We start from the raw sequence: 23,405 nt of genomic DNA on the forward strand, positions 1-23,405 counted from the left end.
GAGCCCTGGCCAGGGGGCTCCCCTGCTTCTCAGGGCTGTGCAGCGCAGGAACTGCAGTGGGGCAGCTCTGCCTTTTGCCCCTCCATGTGCTGACTCTGCTATTTCTCCTGTCTCCTCCAGGGTCCGGGTCCGTTACCAAAAGAGGCAGAAGTTGCAGTTTGAAACAAAGCTGGGGATGAATTCTCCATTTTAAACGCTTTCAACCTGAATTCCCTGGGGCCAGGGTCACACAGCAACATCCTGCAAGGGGAGAGCAGCTGCTCACAGGCTCAGGAAGTTTCCTTACACATACAAACCAGATGGCCTCTGCAAAACTGCATCAGAACCTTCCAGGGGAGGCTCAGGCAGGGCGCTTCTATCGGGATCCCCCAGTAGGTATGCAGTCCTTCTCTGGCCTGCCAAGTTGCTCTCAAGGGAGCCTGCAAGCTCTGGTGGCTGTTCAGGCTACTGTTCCTTTATTTATTTATTAGTAGATGTTTTTGTTAGTATAATGGTGATGCTGAAATCAACTGACTCCTTCCTTCTGGGTTAGCAAATGGTTTTTTTTGTTGTTTTGTTTGTTTGTTTGTTTTTTACCTGGTAGGATAATCTGGGACCAGAAGGGGAGCTACAGGGCTGCTAAGGCAAAAGATTTCTATTGAAACCCATTTTTTTTCCTCTTCCTGCTTTCCTGGATGATGCATGTGTGCATGCCTGCGCATGCCCTCAGCTACCTTCCTCAGCTATCTCTCCTACTGCTCTTGAGAATGTTGTGGGAATGTGACCTCCAGCACTCACCTGACACAAAGGGATACTGGGAAGGAACTCTGGCGCCATGCTAGGAAAGCCCCCCATATGTCATGGCCAGGACTGCCCTTTAGTGTTGTAGCTGCATGCCAACTATTAGTGCTTCAAGAGATGAATGGAACAGGGCTTTAAGAAAAGCTGTCTGAGTTTATCCCTACTTCTGTGGAGCACAGGGAGTTAGGAGGACAACTCTGCCTACTTGCACAGCCCAGCTTCCTCCAGCCTATTTGAACCAGCTCTTGTCTGCTTTAATTGCCCTCAAACAGGTAGGTTTACAACTGCCCTCATTTTTGTGATTTGAATGTTCTGCTTCAGCAAAATGCCTGCTTGAGAGAGCCCCAGCAATATTTGCAGCTAGAGATAAAACCTGAAACCTCCCTACCCCTGCCATGGAGCAAGGGAGTTATATTTCCATCTATATCTTGCAGCTGTGACTCCTTTCCCAGCCTGGAACTGTGCTGCACCCATGGAATAGGGGTTCCCTCCTCCCAGTCATGCCTTTCTGTGGTAGTGCTTGGAAGTCTCTCCCCTCTGTGCTTCTCCCCACACAGCTATACCCATTTTTCTGAGACACCTTTCTTTGGCTGGGGGAAACATTCCAGTGATGGCTACTGCAAACCATGATGTGCCCCCAGTGCTGCACACACACTCCTGAGCTCTGAACAGACCCTAGCTGCACAGGGAACAGCGGTGCTGTTGTGGGCTATGCAGGAGTACATAGGCTTGCCTACCATGATATTTACAGCTCGTGGAGATGTTGACTCTCTTCCTAGTTCTAAAAACTGGTTAAACCTGACAAATCCTGGCACTGTTTTTGCTTCCAATATTAACACTACAGTACACAGCTGCTGTTTCCCTTTGGTGTCCTAGGCTAACACAAGGCTGCTGATCCTTCCCTGGCAGGCAGGGAGCTAGCTGGGATACCCAGCCCTACCTGCTGCTCCACCTTGTCTTCCTTACATTTCAACAAAAACAGGGAGAATGCACAGTGCTTGTCATTAAGCAATACCCTTATTGCTGTGGGTCTAGCAGGGGAGTTGGAGTACAGCCAGTCTTTGAGCTCTGAGGACAGAGTGAGGCTGCTGGAGGCACAGTACGGGTGTCAGGGGGCCTGGACCTTGTTCTGCAGCTGGAGAGGGGCTGCTCAAGGCTCTGTGCTGCTGGTTCTATGGAATAGAGAGCCAGTAGCTGAGTGGGGAAAGGCAAGGCTGCTCACCTGCAGTGCAGCAGTACTAGGTCAGCCTTTGCCAGGTGAGCTGACCTGAGCTGAGCTCTTCCTTCACTCCTTTTGAATCTGCAGGGCTGCTTGGCTCAGAGAGAACGAGCTGCTTCTTTCAGTCTCACTTAACTCGCTAAGTGCAAGCTCCAGATCACTGGCAACTGAGAAATCAGCTGCTGTTTCTGATGCTAGGCTGATGCTGGCAAGTCGGGCACTATCTTCTCCATAGCCATGTTGAGCTGCAGGCAGAGGCAGCACCGAGCTGCTCTATGCTATGCCTGCAGGGCAGCCTGCCACCCAGACCTTAGCTCTTGCTCCATGCCACTGAACTTGTGGGCAACAAAAGGCAGCAGCTACCAGGACTTCCTGCTGGCTGCACCTTCCGCGAGAGGCGGTGCCTCCAAGGTTTCTTTCTGTGGGTGATCACAAAAGTTATTGTTCTGCATCCTCCTTCCTGTGTTAGACTTGGGCAGAGCCAAGGCATATTAAGCAGGCCTTTGGGATGGTCTGACATTGGCAGTCCTCCCTCTGCCATTGAGGCACCTGAGAACTAGAGTGAATGGCTTCAGGAAGAAGTTTCCTACATCAAGATGTTTTTAAATGGTGTATATTTTATATTAAATTTTTGGGGGATGTATGTAAAAATATTTGATTTGTATTAAAACTTGTATTAAAAAAAGAAACAAACCCTAACACACATGCATCCAGTGTATGAACAGCAATGAATTACTGTCTTGGATAACATAGTCAGTGAGTGCAGGAGGGAGTCTGCACCTTGCAAAGCGAGGAGCTACAGATGTGTGCGGTTGGTCATGCCATAGGGTCACAGCTAATGTAGCTCACCTCTGTTGTAGGAACACATCCTGAAAGCTTGGTACTCCCAGAATCCAACCCTGACACTTTCTCCCAGTTTTTGCTGAGCCTTGGGCAAATGTGCCCAACACTGCGTGGTTCTCCCATACAGCAACCTTTCCCTTACCAATCATGGATCCCAGGCATGTGCTTGCTGCATGGTCATTGCTGACTGCTTTGAATGCAGCAGGTGGTGCAGCTTGAAGCTCAGGATGAAAGGCTGGGGTGAGGAGCAAGCACTGGGAGCTCTGGAGAAACACTGATGAGATAAGGTCTGGGCTGCTTGGCCTGAGCAAAGGACCGAAAGCTGGGCAGAGGGACTGGAAGGCAGTCCCCAGTGTGTTCATCACACACTGCTGTCACAGTTATAATGCTCAGACTGAACATTAACCTTGCTAGAGGTGACAGCAGATCTCTTATCAGGGAAATTATCTGAAGGAACCCAGATCTTAAGTATGCAGAGGGCAGGATAAAGCTGCTCCTCAATGGACTTCGAACAGAGCAGGAGGCGAGTTCATATGATTTGACATGAAGGAGACAACTATGCAGAACTATAAAAAGGGTAAAATAGGCCCCACTGTTTAATAGAATTCAGTCTTAATGGATGTTAGTGGAAAACAAAATACATTATCAACACAAACAGAGCAGAAGGTTTAAAATCTTGTCAGTCTCGTGATTACGTGGCGATTTGTTTTGCATCTGTCTTGCTGCACAGAGCAGGTGCAGGCAGGGTCAGTCCCAGCCACAGTGTACATAACTTACACACCATACAGTAGCTTCAAAATAGAGATCTAGAGCTTAAAAAATAGGCATTCTTCTGAAAAAATCAAGTGTTTTAATTCCCTTATTGACAATGAGAACAGCATGATGCTGCCCTCAGGTGGCTCAGACAGTGACAGCTCCACAGCAGTGTCCTCTTATCCCTGACCCAAGAGTACAAGACTTGCGGTTCTGGCTAGTAAATATATATAATAAATCACATTTAAAATATATACATTGGCCTTTAAAAAAAAATTAGTTTATCAACATCAGGAAGAACAAACAAACAAACAAACAAAAAAAAACTGGATTTGTCCCAGATTGACTCATGAGAATAAAAATCAGTTGTTAAAGGTTTGTGCAAACCTTTCGATAAAGTGCCACTGGCTGGAGCTATTTTAAAATCATCATGTCCACAATGTAGCACTTGCCTGTCAGACATGGTCATTTAAACACACGCAATATGATGCATAGAACAGAGCAACCAACTAGCCAGGAGTAAGGTACCTTAACTACCTCAACCTTACCTCAAATACCAGCCAGTTCTTTCTTGGGGAATTTTCCATCTTTGCTTCCCAGCCTAGGAGCAAGGCTGGCACCTCCTACCAGGCCGTGGTGCTGTGGCCATGTGGGGGAAGGCCCACGTGAGCCAACTGGGCAAGCTCTGCTCCTCCATGCAAGGCAAAGGGCTGTGAACAAGCTCCTTCAGTCTCACATTCCCCAAAAGACTGGGAAAACCTTGGCCACCTTCTCCCTTTCCAGTTTGGTTTTGTGTGGAACATTTTCTAAAAGAGGTTGGAAATGGAATTTATTTTTCCCTTTGTTCAGAATTTTTCTAACAAATGGCACTTCAGTACAATCTTAGATTCCCTTCTGGTGCTGCGGTGCTTTCATTTGCTTGGCATGCTGAGTGCAAGCCAAGTTCAGGGCTCTTGGTCATATTTAGACATGCACTACTAAACAGATCCTGGAAGAGAAATCTGTCTTCAAGCTATGCAGACGTTCCTATTGCTGGATGCAATGAGCTACCACTGCTGTTCCCCTGCTGCAGCCACTGGGCTGTAACTGCATCCAGTGTGGGCACAGCAGCTGTTACTGAGCTGAATTCACCCCATGCATGTGGGATCACCTCTCTCACTGGGTTTTAGCACTGCATGGAAGCCTGGTCCCAAACACTGCTGCTGTGTAACAGCATTCACAGCCTGTGCCAGCATCTCCTTGCAGGGAGAGTGCAAATGGGAAGAGGGAGTAGGAAGAGGGCCTAAAAAGAAATGAGGATTAAAAAAAAAAAAAAAAGCCACCACTAGCCATTCTGCTACTTTATCCCTGGAAGCATGAGGGCTGCATTTTGGGTAGGCACAGTGTCAGCAAAGGACAGCCTCCATGGAATACATTGCTCTAGACTGCCTTAAATGCGTCCATTTAATGCAATGCAGCATTCAGTGCCACCATCCCCATGACTGCAGGCATAGGCAGTGCCAGCCCCATCCCGGGAGGTGTGGGTCCCACTGGGGCTTTCAATCCACTCGCATTACATGCTGCCTGACGCTGATGCATTTGGAAAAGCAACAAATAAAGCAGGAAGGTTCCTTCTCACTGTATGAGCTGCCAAATGAGGACAAGCCCTGTCTTCTTTCAGCTGCTGTCAGGCAAGGCTCTGCGCGGTAGCCAGCTCCATGGCAGCTGGCCAGGAAGGTCTTTCTTTTGACACACTGTTGGCAGGGGATAAATAAGAAGAAGCAGGACTCAGTGCAGTGAGGAAAGAGAAAGGTCCCTTGTGGAGGTTCCTCAGCTCTGTGCAAAGGGAGCGAGGACTCCTTCATGGCCTCCAGGAGCGCAGCCCTCCTGGGCTCTCCTCCTTCTGTCAGTCCAAAGGAAAATGCCAGCCTCCCTCGGAAAGCAGCCTGCAGTTGTGCAGCAGTGGTGACATGAGGCCAGGCAGCTCTCAGTGACATGAGGGGTGAAGAGGGCAATCCACATCCCCAACAGTGGTGCAAAGTGCAGGGAGGGGGCAGCTGGAGGGACCTGAAGGCACCGCTTGGCGCTGATCCGTTCTTCCCCCATCACACTGACAGAGCAGACAGAGGCAGGAAACAGGGAACAAGCCTCAGTCCAGCATCGCATCCAACTGGTCAGCCAGATCATCAAACATATTGCTGATGTCCTCCAGGATGTTCTTGGCCGAATGCGTGGCCCTGGGGGGGCTGGGAAGGAAAGGGAGAGGTGGTTAGAACACAGCCTAAAGGCTCAAGATGCAAATGGGGCAGAGGCAGCCGGGACAGCACAGCCAGACCTCAGCATACTCAAGCGAGTGTGTCACAGGCATGTGTTAGCTGTGTGCTGCAGCCTGCACACAGCCCTGGGGCTGCCTGGGCACCAGCTGCTGCCTGTAGGGCTGGAGACCCCCAGCCCTGTGCCTGTTTTCACTGACGGCTCCCCAGTACCATTCCCAGGGGACTCACCCCAGCATCTTCCTCTCCCCCAAAGCCACCTCACCTCTGCACCTCCTCCACTGTGATCTTCTCAGCTGCCTGCAATGTGGTGATGCTGGTGTGCTCCAGCCGCTGCTGGACCAGGGCAGCCTCTGGGGCAGAGGCCAAGGGCTTTACAAACACCTTGCCGCTTGCCTCCAGTGTCAGCGGGCTGGGGCCAGCCAGGGACCCGATCACATCTGGCACCGACTCAGTGGCTGCCCAGGGAGCGACAGTATGGCGGGAGGGCTGCAGGACCTGCTGGTAGATGGTCTTGGGCCCAGAGAACACCAGCTTGGTGGACGCCACTGAAGTGTGCTTGGCAGGGATGTCTGCAAGGAAAAAAGCCTCATGGCATGAGGTGGCACAGGTGCCCTTCATTGGGCTGGTTGGGAATGCCACGTGGAGCCAGCCATGGTAGGAGGGAGCCTCAGGCCCTGCCACAACCCTAGAGACCTCCCCACAGATCCCCATACCTGGAGCAGACATCCTCACCACAGCAGTGCCGAGCAGTTCTGTGGGGCTGGGAGCTTTGATGGGGCTTGGTGCCTTCTTAATCCCTTTCTCCAGCGACAAGATGCTCTTCTCTATCTCAGCAATCCTGAACTCTACACTGTCATCATCAAAAGCATCTCCAGCCAGTTCAGCCTGTGGTGCTGCTGGCCCCTGTGTGGCAGGGCCCACGATGCTTACAGCCTGGGCCTGGGCATACTGGGGTGCAGAGCTGGCCCCCACATCAGCCTGCCCTGCCATGCCGAATGCCTTCAGCACTGCCTGCAGTGGCTCCCGCTCCTTGAAGCGGGGCCGGCGCTTCACTGTGTCTGACTCAGTGAGGTTGAACTCCAGCATGGGCAGCTCCCTGGTGGCAGTGGACCCAGCTGTCTCCTTCCCATCAGAGCACGGGGACTCTGCAGGCTGGGAGCTGGGCTCTGAGCCTTGCACTGCAGTGTCAGCCCTGGGGTGCCCGGCAGGCTTTGGTCGCTGCTTGATGGTTAAGTTGCCTTCTTCTGCAAAGGGGATGCACTCACTGGAACTGTTCTGGGAGGATGAAGAGACCTCTGGCTTGGCCTCTTCTTCTGCATCTGAGCAGGCATCCTCCTGCCTACCCTGCACAGCCTCTGACATGGGAGTGCTGGGCTCACTCAGTGTCCGCCTCCTCGGCTTGCTGCTATCAAATGGGTCCCGGCTAGAGTCAGAGAGCACAGTGCTGCTGGGACCACAACTGCTGTGGGACTGATCATCTACAGCAGCCCTGGAGAGAGAGTCCTGAGCCACATGCAGCAGTTTCGGGGCCAGGAGAGGTTTGGGTGGATTCAGCCCTGGTGTTTCCTCCAGTGCAGCCACCAGGCTCCTTACTGTCCTGCTGCAGTCACTGTCACTGGGGTTGGCACCTGTGTCAGCCACATCCTGGAGTACAGAAGGCTGTCGCTCAGGGTCAGGGGGCTGTTCACTGTCCACTTCAGTGGTGGGAGTGCTAGAGACAGAACTGAGACGCTTGGGAGGTGGTGGCGGGGGGCCTTTGCGCTTGGCCCGGATAGCAAAGGACTGGCTGCGGGTCACCTTGGCCTCTGTCTGCAGGCAGGCCCGTGGCATCTGGCTGCGGCCTGGCCGCCGCGTCAGGGTGGCATAGGAGCCCAGCGTGCTGGTGGGCACCCCTTCCTCCTCCTCGTGCTCTCCATCCGACAGTGCATAGCGGTTCAGGCTGTGTGATCGCTTCTTGTTCTTGGATCCTTCACCCCCCTTGTGCTGTTCACCTGTCTGCCAGGCATTTGGGGCTGTGGCAGCTTTGAGCAGCTCAGCAGGGCTGCACTGATTGTGCAGGTACGAGAAAGCTTTTGGGGCTGATGTCTGCAGGCTGCTCTTCTGCCCAGAGGAGGAGGGGTAGGAGTGTGCCAAGGTCTTGGCCTGCTCTACTCCCTGGCTGGAAGGGGTTCTTGGGGATTTCAAGGAGACATGCGGGTACATGAAGACATATGGAGCTGTTGCCTTGCTGGGAGTCTGTGGAGGGGTACTGGGTGTGACCATCAGTGTCCCCACAGAGCCAGCACCTTTCTGAGCTGTCAGCCAGGCATACTGATCTGTGCCTTCAGGCAGGTTCCTCTCCTTGAGAGGGCTGCCCCCACTGCAATTAGTGAAGCCGTTCAGCCCCTCAGGGGAGGTGAGCTTCCCATAGGGCTCAGGGCTAGGCTGTCTTAGCAGGCTGGCCAGGTTTTCCTTGCTGTGGGGTGGCATGCAGGACTGCCCGCTGCTGCTGCTGCTGCTCTCCCCGCTGCCCAGGCTCTCTTGAGAGGGACTGGAGAGGTGCCGGGACAGTACGTTGTCCTGTGAGTGCCCCGAGCCCCGGGACCGCACCCCGATGCTCTCCTGGCTCCGTGACATTCCCTGGCTGTTTTTGATGCTGAGCGTCTCGTGGCAGCTGTTGGACATGGCTGTCTGGAGCTCATAGCTGAGCTCGCTGTCCTGGAACGTTGTCATTTTGGGTGTGTTTGGGGACTGGCACTCCCCATTCTCCAGTGACTCAATAGTGACAATGTCCAGGGCACCAGGGACTTTATGCCTTGTCAGTGTTGCTTCTGTTTGGCTGAGGCTTTTGCGGAGGTCTCTGAGCTTCTTCACAGCCAACATGATCTTCTTCTGGTGGCCTGGGAGAGAGTTTCAGCAGGAAAGGGACATTAGGTTAGCTCCTTCCCTCCAAGGCATTTGTTTTTTGGCTGAGAACAGCCAAGGTCACACTATCAACTGGGGCAAAGGCCTTCAGGTTGTCCAGAGCCTGCCTATGAGAGGAGATAAACCAATGCCAACCTCCAACAAGCACAGCCTGACTCCAGTCTCCCCAAGGTAGTCCTTGGTAGACCAGGAACTGCCCTTTGCAGGTGTACAGGATGTGCCTGCACTGCCCACCCCATGCGAGGTCAGGACATGGGGACCTGGCCAGGAGACTCAGCTGCCCTGGGCTACCTCTATGCTGCAGCAAGGACTCACCCAGTTTGTTGATGCCAATCTCTTGCAAATCCTCCCATGTCAGGTCCGTGACAATGGTGATGGAGTCGTAGCCGTTGTTTACCAATTTTTTATGGTACTGTGGAAGACCAATGGCACTGAGCCAGTCCATCAGGTCAGCCTGTGAAGAGAATGGAGATGCTGCCATGAGCATCAAGAGACGGGCAGTGCCTTCACCCATCTCCACCCTGTTTCTGTCTGAGAGGCTGCTTTCTCAGGGTCTCTCTCTGGCTGCGTTAATTCAGGCAGTTTCAGCGTTCATTTTCTTATAGCTCCCCCACCCTGTCCTGGGGAAAGGCAGCTTTGAGAAAAGAGGGCCAAAGCCCTGACACCAGGGACTCACCGGAATATAGTTGGGCAGCCACTCGGCGATACTAAGCTGCCCAATCTCAGTGGAGATCTTCTTCCTGTGACCTGGTTTGGTCACACCAATGGCTGTCAGGTCCTAACACAAGCAGGAAGGGACTACAGTTAGCAGCAGCATGGAAAGCATTAAGCAGTGAGCACCTACAGCCAGCAGGGCAAGGGGTGCAAACCTGCAGGGAAGGACTTGCCTTACCTCTGGTGTCATGCGACTGATGGTGGGGACATCATAGCCAGCATTGAGGAAGTTAACAGTGTATGACTCCAGCTGGAACTCACTCAGCCAGTTGTAAATGGCTTCTGCATCCTGGGCAGAGGACAAGACAAAGAGAAGCCTGTGACAGTGGCTGCATGGGTTGGCTCGGGCACAACAACAGGACCTCCTTGAGCAAGACCCACTTGTTCCCAGCATCCCCAAAACTCAGCTCCATCTCCCCAGTGCAGCAAGGGCTGGGCAGAGAGCCCTAGACATGGTCCTCCCACCCTGCATACCAGATGCTGACTGGCCTGATTACCTTCCCCTCAAGGAGCTGCTCAGGTCGCAGAAACTGGTGGGAAAAGACTTTGTCTCCAGGGGTGCAGCTACTAGGGGTCTGGTGGCCTGGGGGCCCTGGCAGAGAGGACAGGGGAGAGGAGAGAGTCACACAGGGACCTGGGCAGCACGCAGCCCCAGGGACCAGGGCACAGCTGTCCCCAAGGCCCCATGGTGTTGAGACATCCCTCACCTGTCGTGGAAGTAATCTGTTCATTGTGTGGCTCTGATCCCAAAATGTGTTGCTGGAGGTCATCACCAGTGGAGGGCAGCGGCTGAGGGAGAGGAAGAGTGAGTAGAGGAAAGACATCCCTCGAGAAGGGCCTTATTTCTGGGAGCTCTAGTCCTACCCTGGTATTCTCGATGACGATGTTGGTGTTCTGCCCATTGGTGCCCTCAGTGCTCTGTCCACTGCCTGCACTGCGGATGCTGCCAATGCTGCCCTCACTGCCCACGCTGTTCCTGTCTCCTGCTGCTCAGGATAGGAGGGGAGGTTGTCAGCTGTGCCCTGGGGCACAAAGGTTCCCATGTGACAACACAATGACAACAACAAAATCCAGCCTCCCCCAAGGTCCCTCCAGCCACACATCATGCAACAGTCCCTCCTGGCACACACAGCACAGACAGGGCAACCTGGGCTGGCATGGGACACACAAAAGGGACATGTGAACTCAGTCTGACTGAAGACACCAGGAGGGAAGGGGCTGCTCTATGGGCTCCCCTAAACTCCCTTTCTCTATAGTTACTCCCTCTTGTCTAGCTGCTTCCCTGTGAGGATGTTGAAGGAGAGACTATCCCCAAGTGCCCCATGCAGACAGGGCTAGGGGCAGAGGAAGGTCCCCAGTCATTCTCCCTCCCCAGCTGCATCCCTGACCTGAGCTGTCAGGGCCTGGGGCCGTCCAGGTTAGGGTGAGGTGGCCATAGGATGCTGGGATGCTTGGGGCTGCCTGCTGCGGACACTCGCTGGGGGGGTGCTGCAGCTGTGGAGGGCTGCAGTCGGGGAGTGCCGTGAGGGCCCCAGGAGTGCCCTGGTGCTGGTGTGTGGACGCCATGCGGGGGAGGATCATGCCTGCATTCAAAGACAAAACATGCATAGTCAGAGTTCATGTAGGAGACAGCAAGGGGGCACATCTCAGTCTCAAACCCCAGATTTCTACCCCACCAGTCACACAGCCTCCTGTGTCCACCAGAATCCTCTCTTTCCCTACCACCTAGCTAGCCGGGGCTGCAGGGACCTGTCTATGAGAGGTGCTGGGAAGGGTGAGATGGTTTCACATGGGTGACAATAGACCAGGATGGTCACTGACCTGTTCGCTTGCTGATGACTTCAGCAATGGAGGGGGGGAAGTACCCAATGCGATCAGTGCCTTTCTGAATGTCATGGATGTGCCCCTTCCATCGCCCATCCGGATGCTGCTCCAGGACCTGATGTAGGGAGAGGAGGACGGGGCTGGTACTGTGGGTAGTGGTGGAGATGGGGGATTGGGAGTAGGGAGCAGTCTCACCGTAATGACGTCTCCTGCCCGGACATTGAGAGCAGTTGGGTCATGGAGGTTCCAAAAATCCTTCAAAGCTCGTACCTTCAGGATTCCTGATGCCTCTGAACATAAGGGACAGAGGAACAAAGGAAGGTGTCAGAGCACAGCAGGGCAAGGGAGTGGTTTGGGAAAGGCAGGAGGAGAAAAAAAGAGTGAAGAGAGGAGAGAACATTAATACTGCAGATAGGACTTGACCACTGGGGATCACTCACAAGGAGAATGGGAGCACATGTGATGAGACTAAGCTACTGACACTTGCACACATGCTGGTTTAAGACTACTGGGAGGGTGAGAGCAACAGGCGAGTTCCATTAGGAACATGTTCCTCTCAGTGCCAGGCAGGGCCTGGCCACAGGCAAGTCCCCTCTCACCTCTCAGCAGCTGCTTTATGTCTTTGCTGGCGTGTGAAGTGGTAAACTGGTTGACAATGTCCAGTGCTGTCTGGTTGTAGGTGTTCCTGATGTTCACATCAACACCACCCTGCCCAAGGAGGGACACAATTAGTGCCAGAGTCTGCAGCAGCAGCCACCTGGCAGGGGACGGGGGTAGGAAGGGCATGAGAGGGAGGAGGTGGTTAAGCCTCATGGGTTTGTCCCCAAGTGCAGTCCTGTCCCCATTGTGCTCACCTCTAGCAGCAACCGCACCACCTCTGTTTTGCCATAGAGCGCAGCCTCATGCAAGGCTGTGCCTGTCTTTGTCTGCTTATTGATCTCAATTCCAGCCTTCAGCAGCTGCCTGGTAGCAAGGAGGGAAAGGCATGAACAGGAGGACATAGGAACAGGGGCCAGGGGATCAGCTGCTTTGCAATGGGAAGGGGACAACCCTCTGCACTGCTGAGGCTTTGGGAATGAGGCACCAGCGCCTGTAACAGGGACGTGAGTTTAAGAGGATGCAAGACCGAAGTCATGACAGTTTTTGGCATTCAGCAGTGCCAGGGCTGTGTGGGGGTTACCTGATGATCTCCTTGTGCCCATTCTTGGCTGCCAGGTGCAGTGGGGTGGTGTAGTTGGGGTCGGTCGCGTCTTTTGACTGTCCCTCCAGGAGGGCAACACACAGATGGCTGTTCAGTAGCAGTTGGGCCACCTGCATAGGTACAGGGTGCGACCACTCTATTGGGAGGGGCTGCAGAAGGTCACCGCAGCCAGAAATAGTCTTCCCATAATCAGGCTTTTCAGATCAAACCCTAAAAAACTCATCTCCCCAAGCCTGGAGTGACTCTCAGCATGTCAAGGCAACCCAAAGGCACAGAGGAGTTATTTTTACTGCCCTGTTTATAGCTGCAGATATTACAGATACTCCAAAAATGGAAATATCCCCATGTACCCCGCCCCAGTGGGGCATGGGACAGTCTGGCTGGCCGCACACCAGCCCAACCCCACCACGCTGGCTCAGCTGGGGTCTCCTGAGTCATAGGGAGGCTCCGTCCACACAAACTGAGCCAAGACTTTCAGCAGCTGAATGGAGCTGCGCCCTCCAGGCTGGTGGGGATCAGCAGGCTCAGCTTGTCCTTAAATGGGAGCAAAGCCAGGATGGGTGGGGGGAAGTTGTGAGCTCTCAGAAACAAGGAGACCCAGGTTCTCTGTCAGCCTGCTGCTGCCTTGCTGTGAGGCTGGGAGCAAAGGCCGCAGCTCGAGGCTTCAGGAGCTGGTGTTGCCTAGCCACAAGAAGAGGTGGGCGCTGCCTGCCAGGCTGTGGAGTTCATGGCAGAGTGCTCACCTTCAGTCGCCCAAACTCGCAGGCCAAGTCCAGGGGGGTTTTCTTCGCCTTGTTGATGAGGCAGGGGTTGGACTGGTGCTGCAGAAGCATCTCCGACTACAGGGGAGCAATGTGGGGACTCAGCATCACCCTGCTCCTGCATCACACCCACCCACAAGGACAGATCCAGCTGAGGTATGTGGCTGTCGCTGGCTCCAATTCCCACTTACCACCTCGTAGTGGCCATACTGTGCTGAAAGGTGCAGTGGGATCTGCCCATCCAGTGAGGCCATATTGACGGAGGCAGCAGCTCGCAACAGCACCCGCACTGGCTCCACGCGCCCCTGCCAGGCCGCATAGTGCAGGGGTCGCATCCCTGGGGGCAAATGGGGTTCAGCAAGGCAGAGGGCAGCTCAGTGTCTGATATGGCTCAGAGGGCTGGGCTGGCTGCCATAGGGCCAGGACATGAGGTCACCCCTTACCATTGCTGTCCTTGATGTCCACAGTGGCCTGTGCCTCCAGCAGCAGTGAGATGAGGTCCAGGCTGCCACCCAAGGCTGCATGGTGCAGCGCTGAGAACCTACAGCACAAGGCAGGGCTCAGTTCCTCCCATGTTGTTCCGATAACCCCACTTTGCACAGGGACACGGGATGAGGGTTGGGACAGTCACTAGGTGGCTCATGGCTATGTCCCACTTGACTGCTCCAAACACAGCTCAGTGTCAGCCAGTGCCTCAGTTTCCCCATAGCAAAGTGGAGGTAAATACCCCTGTAGTGTTCCTGCTCTGTCCTGCACATGCCAGCAGTGATGCCAGGAGCCATGGCACAGCAGGGAAGGCTGCCAGCAATTGATATGCTCTGTGTCTCAGGGCTGTGAAAGGGGTCTATTTGCCCAGCACACTCCCCTGTGCTGTCACCTGCAAGGCCACTGCCAAAATATGAGGTCCTCACACCACTGAGGGAAATTTAAATGAGGAGGGGTGTGCTGACCACAGCAAAGGGCTGCTTTCTTCTCCAACACAGCCACACTGAAACCTCTACTCCAAAACAAGGGTATGGTTGGGAGGAAATCCCCCTGGCCATCCCTGCAGGGGCTTTTTATAAACCAAACACCACACGTGATGCTTCAACAGGGACCCTTTATGCACCAGCAGCCCTCCTGGAGCTGCCTGAACATGAGCCCTGTGCCTTATCAGAATTAGATCTACTTCTACTATTAGATTTTTTTTTTTCCTATTAAGCTCCATCTGTATACTATTATTTTAAGACGTTCACTCTGCACATTTCCAACCCCCTGTTGGCCTGCTAGCACTGACACTTCCTCCTACAGAGTCCTCAAAAAGAAAACACACAGAAATTAGGTACAACAATAATACTTAAACCAGTGCTAATAATTTATGGGTCGGAGTTAATTCAATAAGAATAATGTGCTTATTTATTTTATGGGCCTCTGTGGTTTCCTTAACTCTCAGAACCCAGCTTATTAAGTGCTTGGATTTTGGAAGTGATGAGCTGCACAAATATGCTGCGGTCACTTAGCAACCACATCTTTTCTTTCTTTAACCCCTCTACATAAAGGGATTTTGCTCTTGGGATGTTAAACATGCACACAAGCATGTGCATGTTCTGTGGCTGGCTGGACAGTGCTCCTCGGTGTGCTACCCAACACACAGGACACCACTTGAACTTGTTTCAGCCCCAGTCCTACAGAAGGGGTTGCAGAAGAGCTCAGATCCACGCAGGTTTTGTCTGCTGCTGTAGGGCTTGCACTGGCTCCATAAAGTAGCACTATCTTGAAATACTGTTGCATTTCTCTGCAGTTAACTTTGAAAACTTTACAATACCCACACAGAAGCAAGAGGGCATTGAGGAGAGAGCTGCCCCACGCAAGCCCTTCCCCTCCTCTCTGGAAGTGCTGAGGCAACCAGCAGCCTCATGGGGTTTACTCACCCATCTGCGTCCTGGTAGTTCACATTCAGGCGCTTTGCAGATCCCAGGAGCTCTGCAGAGACAAGTGATGAAAGTCAAGGTGAGAAACAGAGCCCCTGCAGCTGAACAGGACACCCACTAGGACCCACATCCCACAGGAAACCTCCCAGCATGCAGACCATCGCCTGCCCCATCCCTGCAACGTCTCCCCTCTCTTGCTCCACATTCACCTCCACAATTCACCTTCACGAACCCTCCCTCCACCATGCTGAGCCCACTCTAGCTCATATCCATTCCCCTCTGTCCTTCCTGCTCCCTGTCCTTCTCTGTGCACCCCCAGGACCCTGGATGGGTGGGACCCCGCAGCTCCCACCACTCAGTATGGGATAGTGCTTCCTTCCCCTTTATAAGCAGCAGTGTCCCAGAAGTGCTGAGCAGGGCCGTTTCACCCCCAGTCGCTGTTGTTGCCAGCCAAGGCCAGGCCCAGAGCCCACACAAATGGCATTTTTATGGTGCAGTCAGAGGCTGAAGCATGTGGCCATGAATGCCAGGATTGTGCCACTGCAGCCATCCCACCACCTGCCCCTCCCTCCCTCCTCTTCAAGGCTACAGAGCAACAGAAGATGTTCATCCCACCCTGGTCCCAGCACGTGCCCCAGCTCCCCACTCCTTCCCTCAATTAATTAGAATGAATTCCTTTCTCCCACACAGAGAGGACGTTGTATTCTCCATGAGGGGCTGACAGAGGATTAACATCTCTGGAATTCATGTGCTAAGTAAAATGGGAAAGAAAGGAAAAGGTATGCAGGGGGCAAGAAATGAGGCCACTCATCTGCCTTTTCAGGCAGACCTATCACTGATGAGCTGAGTTTAAATGCTTTGAAAGATTTCTGTGCTGTTCCCTATGAAAAATCAAAGTCTGACAACAGGGTTTCAGCTCAGGATGAAGCAGCTCAAGACACACTGAAATGAGATGGGGTTCTAGGAAAGGAGCCTCCTTCCTTGCAGCCGAGCAGACTGGGAGATATGCAGCCCCTCTGCCAGAAACCAGGGCTGAAAATGGGAAGGCACATTCATCATCCAAATGTACAATTAAAAGGAAGCCAAGTAATGGTGCATGCATTCCTGCCACTTAGAATGTTCTGTAAACAGCCTAATTATTCACAGAATCATGGAGATTGGAAAAGACCTCCAAGACCATCTACCAACACTATTTCCCCACTAAGTCATGTTCCTTAGTACCACCCTTAAAAGGTTCTCGAAACACCCCCAGCGATGTGACCCAACCTTCTCCCAGGGCAGCCCTGGGTTCCAGAGCCTGACCACTCTTTCGGAGAAAAAATTTTATACATGAAGATGTTAATTGGTTCTATTTTGACCAAATGTGGCATTATCTTTGGTTGTGCTATTGTTTTTTTGGACTTATTTCTAAGTTTATTCCATGTAAACCTTTGCTCTTTACACATATATGAATGGACTTTGAGTAGCTGCTGCTGAGGGACTCATGACTACTTGCCATGACTGAGATTGGGATGGGATCTCCATCATCAGCCAAGCAGCAATTCTGCAGACCTACAGAACCCCCGCAAAGAGATCCTCCCTGTGCACATGGGCAGGAGCTCCAGAGCTGAGCTAGGTGGGCAATGCTGAAAGAGTGCAATGGATGGAGATGCCCACTGAGTACCTGAGCATACCTGAAACAGGCAGAAACCCTGCACGGGCTTTGCACAGGCAAAAAGAAGAGCAGAGTGAAGGAGATCAGCTTGGCAGGGGAAAATGTACATAGCACAGCAAGGCAGCTTCTGCCAGCTCCATCCCGTCTGCCCTGTCCAAAACTGCGCATATGGTACATGGGAGCCAGTCAAAGCAATCCCAAAAAGACAATTTGCTCAATGTGGGGATGGGGTAAAACAGAGTGGGACCAATCCAACCATGACATTGCAGTGTGGCAACTGGATCCTTCCCAGATGCATCATCACCTTCTTTGGGACTACACCGGGGCTGGAGTACCCTCAGGCCTGGCCCAACACGCTGCTGGGCATATGCTCACCTCCACAAAGGATTAATCTGGACCAAGGCCACCAAAGCAGAGAACTGACACTGAAACGCAGAAAGCCCCGCTAGAGAGAATTTCAGGGAAAAAGTCTACTCTGCACCTCCCAAAGGTTAACCCTAGACACGTCCTCCATACTCAGCCCCGTGCTCCTCCAAGGGGTCCTGCGGACTCCATCCTACACCCTATGCACTCACCTGCTCCTTCCCAGGCAGGATGGGGCTTGGCAACACTGACCAGGGCTGAGCAAGTCCTTGAGGGAAGGAAGCAAACTTCTGTGCGGCATCTTGCTGCCAAGCAGCAGGCAGGAAACACCTCCAGAGGGCTCCAGCAAATTGCTTATACTTACAGGGCCCACATGCTACTCAGGATGTGGCCATGGCAAAGGCTCCACTCTGATATGGTGCCACAACCCTAATAGCTGATCGCTCCACCCCAGCTGGGGAAATGCACTGCTTCTCAAACTTTTGGATTCCTGTTCACAGCAGTTTCCAGCCCCGCATCACTGGTGGGGAGGGAGCTTGCTCTAAGGCACCTGGCAGGGGGAGCTGGGATTGCATGTCCCCATAAACATGTTGCAAAGCAGCTCACCAGCAGCTCACTTGTGCAGTGTGCTGCTGCCCCATGCCTCAGTTTCTCCATGGGACTGGACTGCCTCCATTCCATGGGGCTGCACTGTGTTACATGGGGACACCCAAGAGGACAGTCTGCCAGGGTGGGTACCTTACAGCATCACTGGCAGCCAGCCTGGTGCAAATCCATATTTAACCTCCTGGGATACTTGCCAGGCGCTGGCTGTATGGAATCAGACTTACCCTTGCCCAACCCCCTGTGCCAGCACACTGGGCTCCATGAGTCACTCATACCTTTCACCTCATCCCTCTGGGGACACCTGCTGTCCCCTCAAGCACCACTATGGAGATAGACACGGTCCCTCTGGAGCACTGAACCGTTTGTTGGTTGCTTGCAGGGAAGGAGAGGCTCATCTTGCTTGGGTTTGGCTGGGTATCAGGATAGACCTTATATCTCTCAAGGAAATGTGGCATGAAGAGGTGACATCCATCTATCTCTCCTCTGCAGAAATGATCCCCTTCCTGCCACCCCTCCATCTACAGGCATGTCTGCCATGGCCACCCAAACCAGCTCCTCCTGACACAGCTGCCCAGCACAAACCTGCTATTTAAAAGTGCTGTTTCCTAACAGGCAGGAAGGGATTTGCCCACTTTGACAGGAAAGGAACTTGACCACACAGATATGAAGAAATTCAGCCAAAGCCATTCAGCAAGCTTGTGACAGAAGCTGTGTGAGGGCAAAGCCTCCCAGTCCCACAAACACCAGCCTGCACCCTAAACACCAAGCCCAGTGCTGGATCTAGCTCCCCTGGCAGGAAGAAACCCCCAGTTATCCCGGCAGATAATGGGAGAAGCCATCCAAACCCAAGTTAAGGTGCACCAGACCCAGCCCTGCAGGCTGCACAGTACCCAGTATAAACATGCACTGCTCCCAGTTTCAGCCCCAGATCTAGCTGGAATAAGCCCCCTGGGTACCCTTGTGCTACGGCTGCGCTGAAGGAACTGAATGAGCTGAAGTCCCTTTTCTGAGCAGACAGCAATGGCCCAAAGTTTCTGCCTTCCTTCATGGTTTGCTATGGGGGACCCACAGATACTGATGGGCAAAAGCAGGTGCTTGGGAACACGACAGCAGGATCATATTATCAACTGGGAGACTGCTCTCTTACTTAGTATTTCACAAGGAAAATCCAACAATTAAGTATTTTAAAGAAGTCGGAAACAGCAGGAGCAGCACCCCCACAATGCACAGCCCCAGTCATCTCCAATGACCTCTGGTCATACTCCAATTTCCCCCTTGCTGTTCCCCCCCAAGCAAAGCAGGAAAAAAACAAGCAGCTTGTTCAAAGCAAACATTCCCAGAACAATGAAAGGAAAAAAGCAAAGTCGGAAGCCCTGTCTCCATCTGTGCAGCTGAGGAGGTGGAGCTCTTGCCTCTCTACTCCCAAGATTTCATGATCTCAGAGGACATGAATGGGGCCAGCACCAAGGAGAGGAAGTAACGAACAGGAATCACTTTGGAAAGACATCTGGAGTCATCCTTTTCCTTGCAGGAGCAAACTACATGCTCCTGCTGCAGGTTTCAGGACCCAGAAAGACTTCAGTAAGATGAAGGGGTTCACTCCATCTCCTTCTGCTTCCCTGGGGTTTGCACCAGTGCGTAACCATTCCCCCTGAGCACCAAGGTGCCCACAGCCCCATGGCTGAGCTTCGATGTGCTACAACCAAGTGGGAGCTCCCCTTCCCATGAAGCTGAAATCTTCACTCCACATCCCCCAGCCCATCAGGCTGGAAACATCTGCTAAAGACTTCAGGTGGGGGAAGCCAGGCAGCTCATTCAGAGATATGGAGGCTCCTTTCCCAGCTGGCTGGAGAAACACATTACCAGGAAGTGAAGTCACGGTCCCGGCTGGGATCTTGCTATTTCACTCTGCAGGATGTGAATTCAGAAGAGCTGTATTTGCAGAGGGAAGAGGTGGAGCCTTTTCCATTTCCCCCATCCTTCCGAAAGGACAGTACACCTTCTGCAGCAGGAAGAGATGGGGCGATAGCAGGGGGGGCCAGCAGCCAAGTGTGGCTTCTGCAGCTACCCTGGGAAGGACAGAGGTGAGCACCACCTGTGCCAGAGGTGACACACTGGAAATGCCATGGGGCTGAGATCACTTATGGGGCTGCAGGATGCAGGCACCAGCAAAATATTTACTCTGGCATTAGCAATGTGCTTTGGCTCCTGTTCAGCTGGTCCAGTAAGAACTCTGAAGGAAGCAAAGGAAAGGACTGTAAGTCCTGCATGCCCAAGCAAAGGGGCTGCAGCAACACCTTCAGCTTTTTCAATAATGTGATGCCAAGTAAATGATAAACTGTGGAGAATGCTGAGCTGATCATTGAGGACAGAAATCATACAAAGGGTCTTAAAGAGATCAGGAAGGCAGCAGGGAACAAACTGAGGCAAATTCAACTTGGGAAAATTGCAAAGTATAGCATTAGGGGAAAAATAATCTGACAGGCAGTCATTCAGTGGGAAGAAAGGGCGGAAGCAGGATGTGGGGGACCATGCAAGCAATGCGCTTGTGAGACAAAAGGAGCCAGAGCAAGGAGAACAACCTCAATAATAGCACCAAGCAGCCATGCATGGGGCAACCCCCTTCTTGGGGTGCCTCCATGTGCCCCTCCAAGGCTACCACATGCCCATGGCCACGAGCCCCTTGGGCTTGGTGCCAGACATGCAAAGCAAGTGCCAGGAAGAGCAGCTGGAGGGCTTGCCCTGCACAGGAGGATTAAGGCAGGTCAGTGAGTCCGGATTTGCTGAGCAACAGTTAATTAGGGAGGGCAGGCAGGGACACAGCAACCCACCTACACCTGGTAGGCTTTGACACTCCAAAGGAACATGTAACTATTTCACGGTTCTAATGACAGCCCCAGATAAAATGTAGAGCAGTCAAGAGTGGCCAACAAAAACCCATGAGTTCATGGGAATGAAGCAAGGATCCAGTCCTACAGCCACAGTAAACTGTGCAACTTCTGGGGATAGCAGGGCCAGGCTGAGGCTGGGGTACCAGGCTGATGCTGCCTAAGGTGCTCTGTCCTCATCTGTCCCAGTTCAGAACCCACAGAGACTCTCCTGTCCCCTGCACATGGCAGCTGGCATTAGGGACTTGCTCTGGCCAGTAGAGCCGGTCCTCAAAGCACGCAGCAGTGGCTGGAAATCGTGTGACTTCCTCACCCTTTGGCCCCAGGGAAATGGCTGTGTGCCTGGAGCAGGAGCTGCCAGGGTAGATGGAGCCACTGTCCCCACCCTGGATGTATTCTAATCTGGGCAAGGCATACACAGGATGGGAGGGGAGGAACCAGGAGGTGAAGCCATTCACTCAAGGTCACCCAGAAAGGCCGTGGGTTAAGTCACCACTCTGAATAAAGACTCTGCCCCAACGCTGTAGTGGTCTCAAACTGAATTTTCCCCTACCGTCAGCTCTCCCCCCACAGTTAATGAACTGTCTGCAGCTGAGAACTGCAGAACCTCAAACTGCTGTTCCCAGCTCATGGCTATGTGGATGGGGTTTGAAGTCACAAGTGTTTAAAAATACCTTGCAGATGCCTTTTCTAACCTCTGACCTGTGAGCAGGTGCTGTCAGCCAGCTCCACTCACGAACACGCGGGCAGCTCTTCTGGGATGCGCAGCCTTGGCTGGGCAGGGGATGAGGAAGATAGCAGACGCTTTCAGGGGATCAGTTTTCCATCTTCATGAGACAAAAATTCCCTCTTCTGGGGGGGATGCTGCCTCTCCAGTGTGGCCAAGACCAAATAAGAGGCTCTCTGCTTCCCACAGCCACCTTAAGCAGCTCCAGCAAACCTTTTTCTTCCCTCCTGGACAGTGCTGACATATGGCTCCAGCCCCCACCACACCCAGGGATGTCAGATGAGCAACACTTAGTCCTAGCTCCTGCAAGTGTCAGTGCTGCAGCTGGTGATAGCATCTGTGTTGGGACAGAGCAATAGGATCTTATGAAACAGTGGCAGCTCCACATTCCCACACAGCAAGGGACAACGTGGATTGGTGGGGATCACTCTGCAAACCGCATCTCAGACAACGGAAGGGCAAGTCAGGAAAGGCTTGGTTACAGGGCACACTGATCCCTCCTTGCTGTCCCATCCCCTTGTGTGAGGTCACAACAGGAAGGAGAAAGGACAAATCTGTCCCTGCTGGCACAGGCAGAGCTTCGCCCAGTCTGGAACGAGCAGCCTGAGAGAAGGACCCTTTTTGCTCTCCTTATCCCTGCCACAGGACAGGTAAGAGAGCTGCCTCACTGTGTCACAAGGCTGTGGTACCTACAACAAGCTGTAGGTCCCCCCACCGCCATATGTTTCGGGACAGGCATCTTCCTGCCCCCGTGACAGAATGAGAACATACATCAGGGGCATTGCAACCACCCTGCTGTGGGCCTCAGCGGCTGCTGAGTTATTCCAAGCCCCGCATTCCTGATCCCCTGTACCACAGCTGCTCAGGGGCCATGGGTTCCTCACATTGCCCAGCACAGGTTTGTGGCCCCGTGGCTGTTCCAGAGACTGCTGGCAGATGCTCAGAACCAGCTGGGTACAAGGATAACACGGAACAGCCCTGTCTCCCACTACATACTGCATAAGGGCCGACCTACAGCAGGATCAAGGATTGTCCCCTCAGTTCCATCACTTTCCCTTGGTGCTTCCCACACCTCAACACAACTGCACGGTGCTGGGCCACAAGCCAAGACCTGCCTGGTCCCTGGACCCCTGCCGGGAACCTGATCTGTTTATGCCTTCCCGGCACACCGGGTACGTGTTGGGAACAGCCCTGGCAAGCCTGAGTTGGCGGCAAAGGCAGGACTTGGGAGCCGAGCACAGAAACCCCACCTGCTGCCTCCCAGCATCCCCCAGAGGGAGTGGGGAGGAGAAAGAGGGAGTGTGAAGGGGGAAAAAGGGTCACACTAGCTCATTTTCACAGGAAAAGGCACCACACAGAACCAGCTTGCCCTCCTCACAATAGGGCTTACTTACATTCTAGCCAGAAAAACATCCAGGGCTGCAGTCAGCATGAATCCAGCCATAAAATGCCCCCGGGATTCACAGCAGGGTGCAGCAGTATGGTACAGAGCCATAACTTGCAGGGGGCAGAGCTGGAAACCCCCCTCCACGCCAGGGTCACATTCAGTCCAGCACGCTGCTAAATATAACCACAGGGACAGATACCACATCGGGGAGCACCTCCTCAGGGGAACGCAAGAGGTAGCAGGGTTCCTCTCTGGGGCTGGGCAAGTTTGGGGATCCCTCAAAGGGGTCCAGAGGCAGCTGAGCATTGCATGGCCACATTTCACCAGCCTTGGTTAAAGCAAGTGAACCGCACACTCCTTGCACTTTCACAGGAAGATAAAAATGCCATCAGAGCAGCACAGCCCCAGGGATGTTACTACGATCACTCTGCCAAGGGACTGAGCCATGTGCCTGTGCCACAGAACTAGGCTGCAAGAAAGCACAGTGTCACCGCACCTCCTCACTTGGCCAGAGCTCAGCGCTGCTCTGGGACACGGCTTCGCTAACAATGAAACACCTGGAGCAGCTCAGATCCCTGCCGGCTGCAGAGACGTTGCTGACTTCCCAGTGCCCCAC

At 53.3% G+C, this 23,405-nt stretch overlaps 2 protein-coding genes across 6 annotated transcripts in view; one reads left to right on the top strand and one right to left on the bottom strand.

Moving 5' to 3' along the window:
* Positions 1–3,437, top strand: part of TMEM94 (transmembrane protein 94) — a 47,069-nt gene extending 43,632 nt beyond the window's left edge. For all 3 annotated transcript variants that reach the window (XM_031598617.2, XM_090122206.1, XM_090122207.1), the window contains one exon: positions 121–3,437. In XM_031598617.2, the coding sequence (XP_031454477.1) occupies positions 121–193 (73 nt within the window). In that variant the 3' untranslated portion in view covers positions 194–3,437. The remainder of the gene's footprint in view (positions 1–120) is intronic.
* The window catches only part of CASKIN2 (CASK interacting protein 2), a 30,348-nt gene continuing 10,378 nt past the window's right edge, over positions 3,436–23,405 (bottom strand). Inside the window, exons 3-21 of one of the 3 annotated variants that reach the window (XM_031598615.2) lie at positions 15,165–15,216; positions 13,698–13,795; positions 13,446–13,591; positions 13,237–13,332; positions 12,473–12,603; positions 12,147–12,255; positions 11,892–12,000; positions 11,488–11,582; positions 11,290–11,407; positions 10,857–11,051; positions 10,333–10,454; positions 10,176–10,257; positions 9,966–10,060; positions 9,647–9,757; positions 9,431–9,532; positions 9,070–9,208; positions 6,564–8,729; positions 6,113–6,419; positions 3,737–5,820 (exon numbers count right to left, since the gene is read on the bottom strand). In XM_031598615.2, the coding sequence (XP_031454475.1) occupies positions 5,724–5,820; positions 6,113–6,419; positions 6,564–8,729; positions 9,070–9,208; positions 9,431–9,532; positions 9,647–9,757; positions 9,966–10,060; positions 10,176–10,257; positions 10,333–10,454; positions 10,857–11,051; positions 11,290–11,407; positions 11,488–11,582; positions 11,892–12,000; positions 12,147–12,255; positions 12,473–12,603; positions 13,237–13,332; positions 13,446–13,591; positions 13,698–13,795; positions 15,165–15,216 (4,370 nt within the window). In that variant the 3' untranslated portion in view covers positions 3,737–5,723. Of the gene's footprint in view, positions 5,821–6,112; positions 8,730–9,069; positions 9,209–9,430; positions 9,533–9,646; positions 9,758–9,965; positions 10,061–10,175; positions 10,258–10,332; positions 10,455–10,856; positions 11,052–11,289; positions 11,408–11,487; positions 11,583–11,891; positions 12,001–12,146; positions 12,256–12,472; positions 12,604–13,236; positions 13,333–13,445; positions 13,592–13,697; positions 13,796–15,164; positions 15,217–23,405 lie in introns of all 3 variants that reach the window. The other 2 variants (XM_031598614.2, XM_090122205.1) reach the window with 2 other exon arrangements.

This window comes from Phasianus colchicus, chromosome 20 (genome assembly GCF_987193195.1).
Source record: "Phasianus colchicus chromosome 20, bPhaCol1.hap1.1, whole genome shotgun sequence".
In the NCBI taxonomy this organism is placed as follows: Eukaryota; Metazoa; Chordata; class Aves; order Galliformes; family Phasianidae; genus Phasianus; species Phasianus colchicus.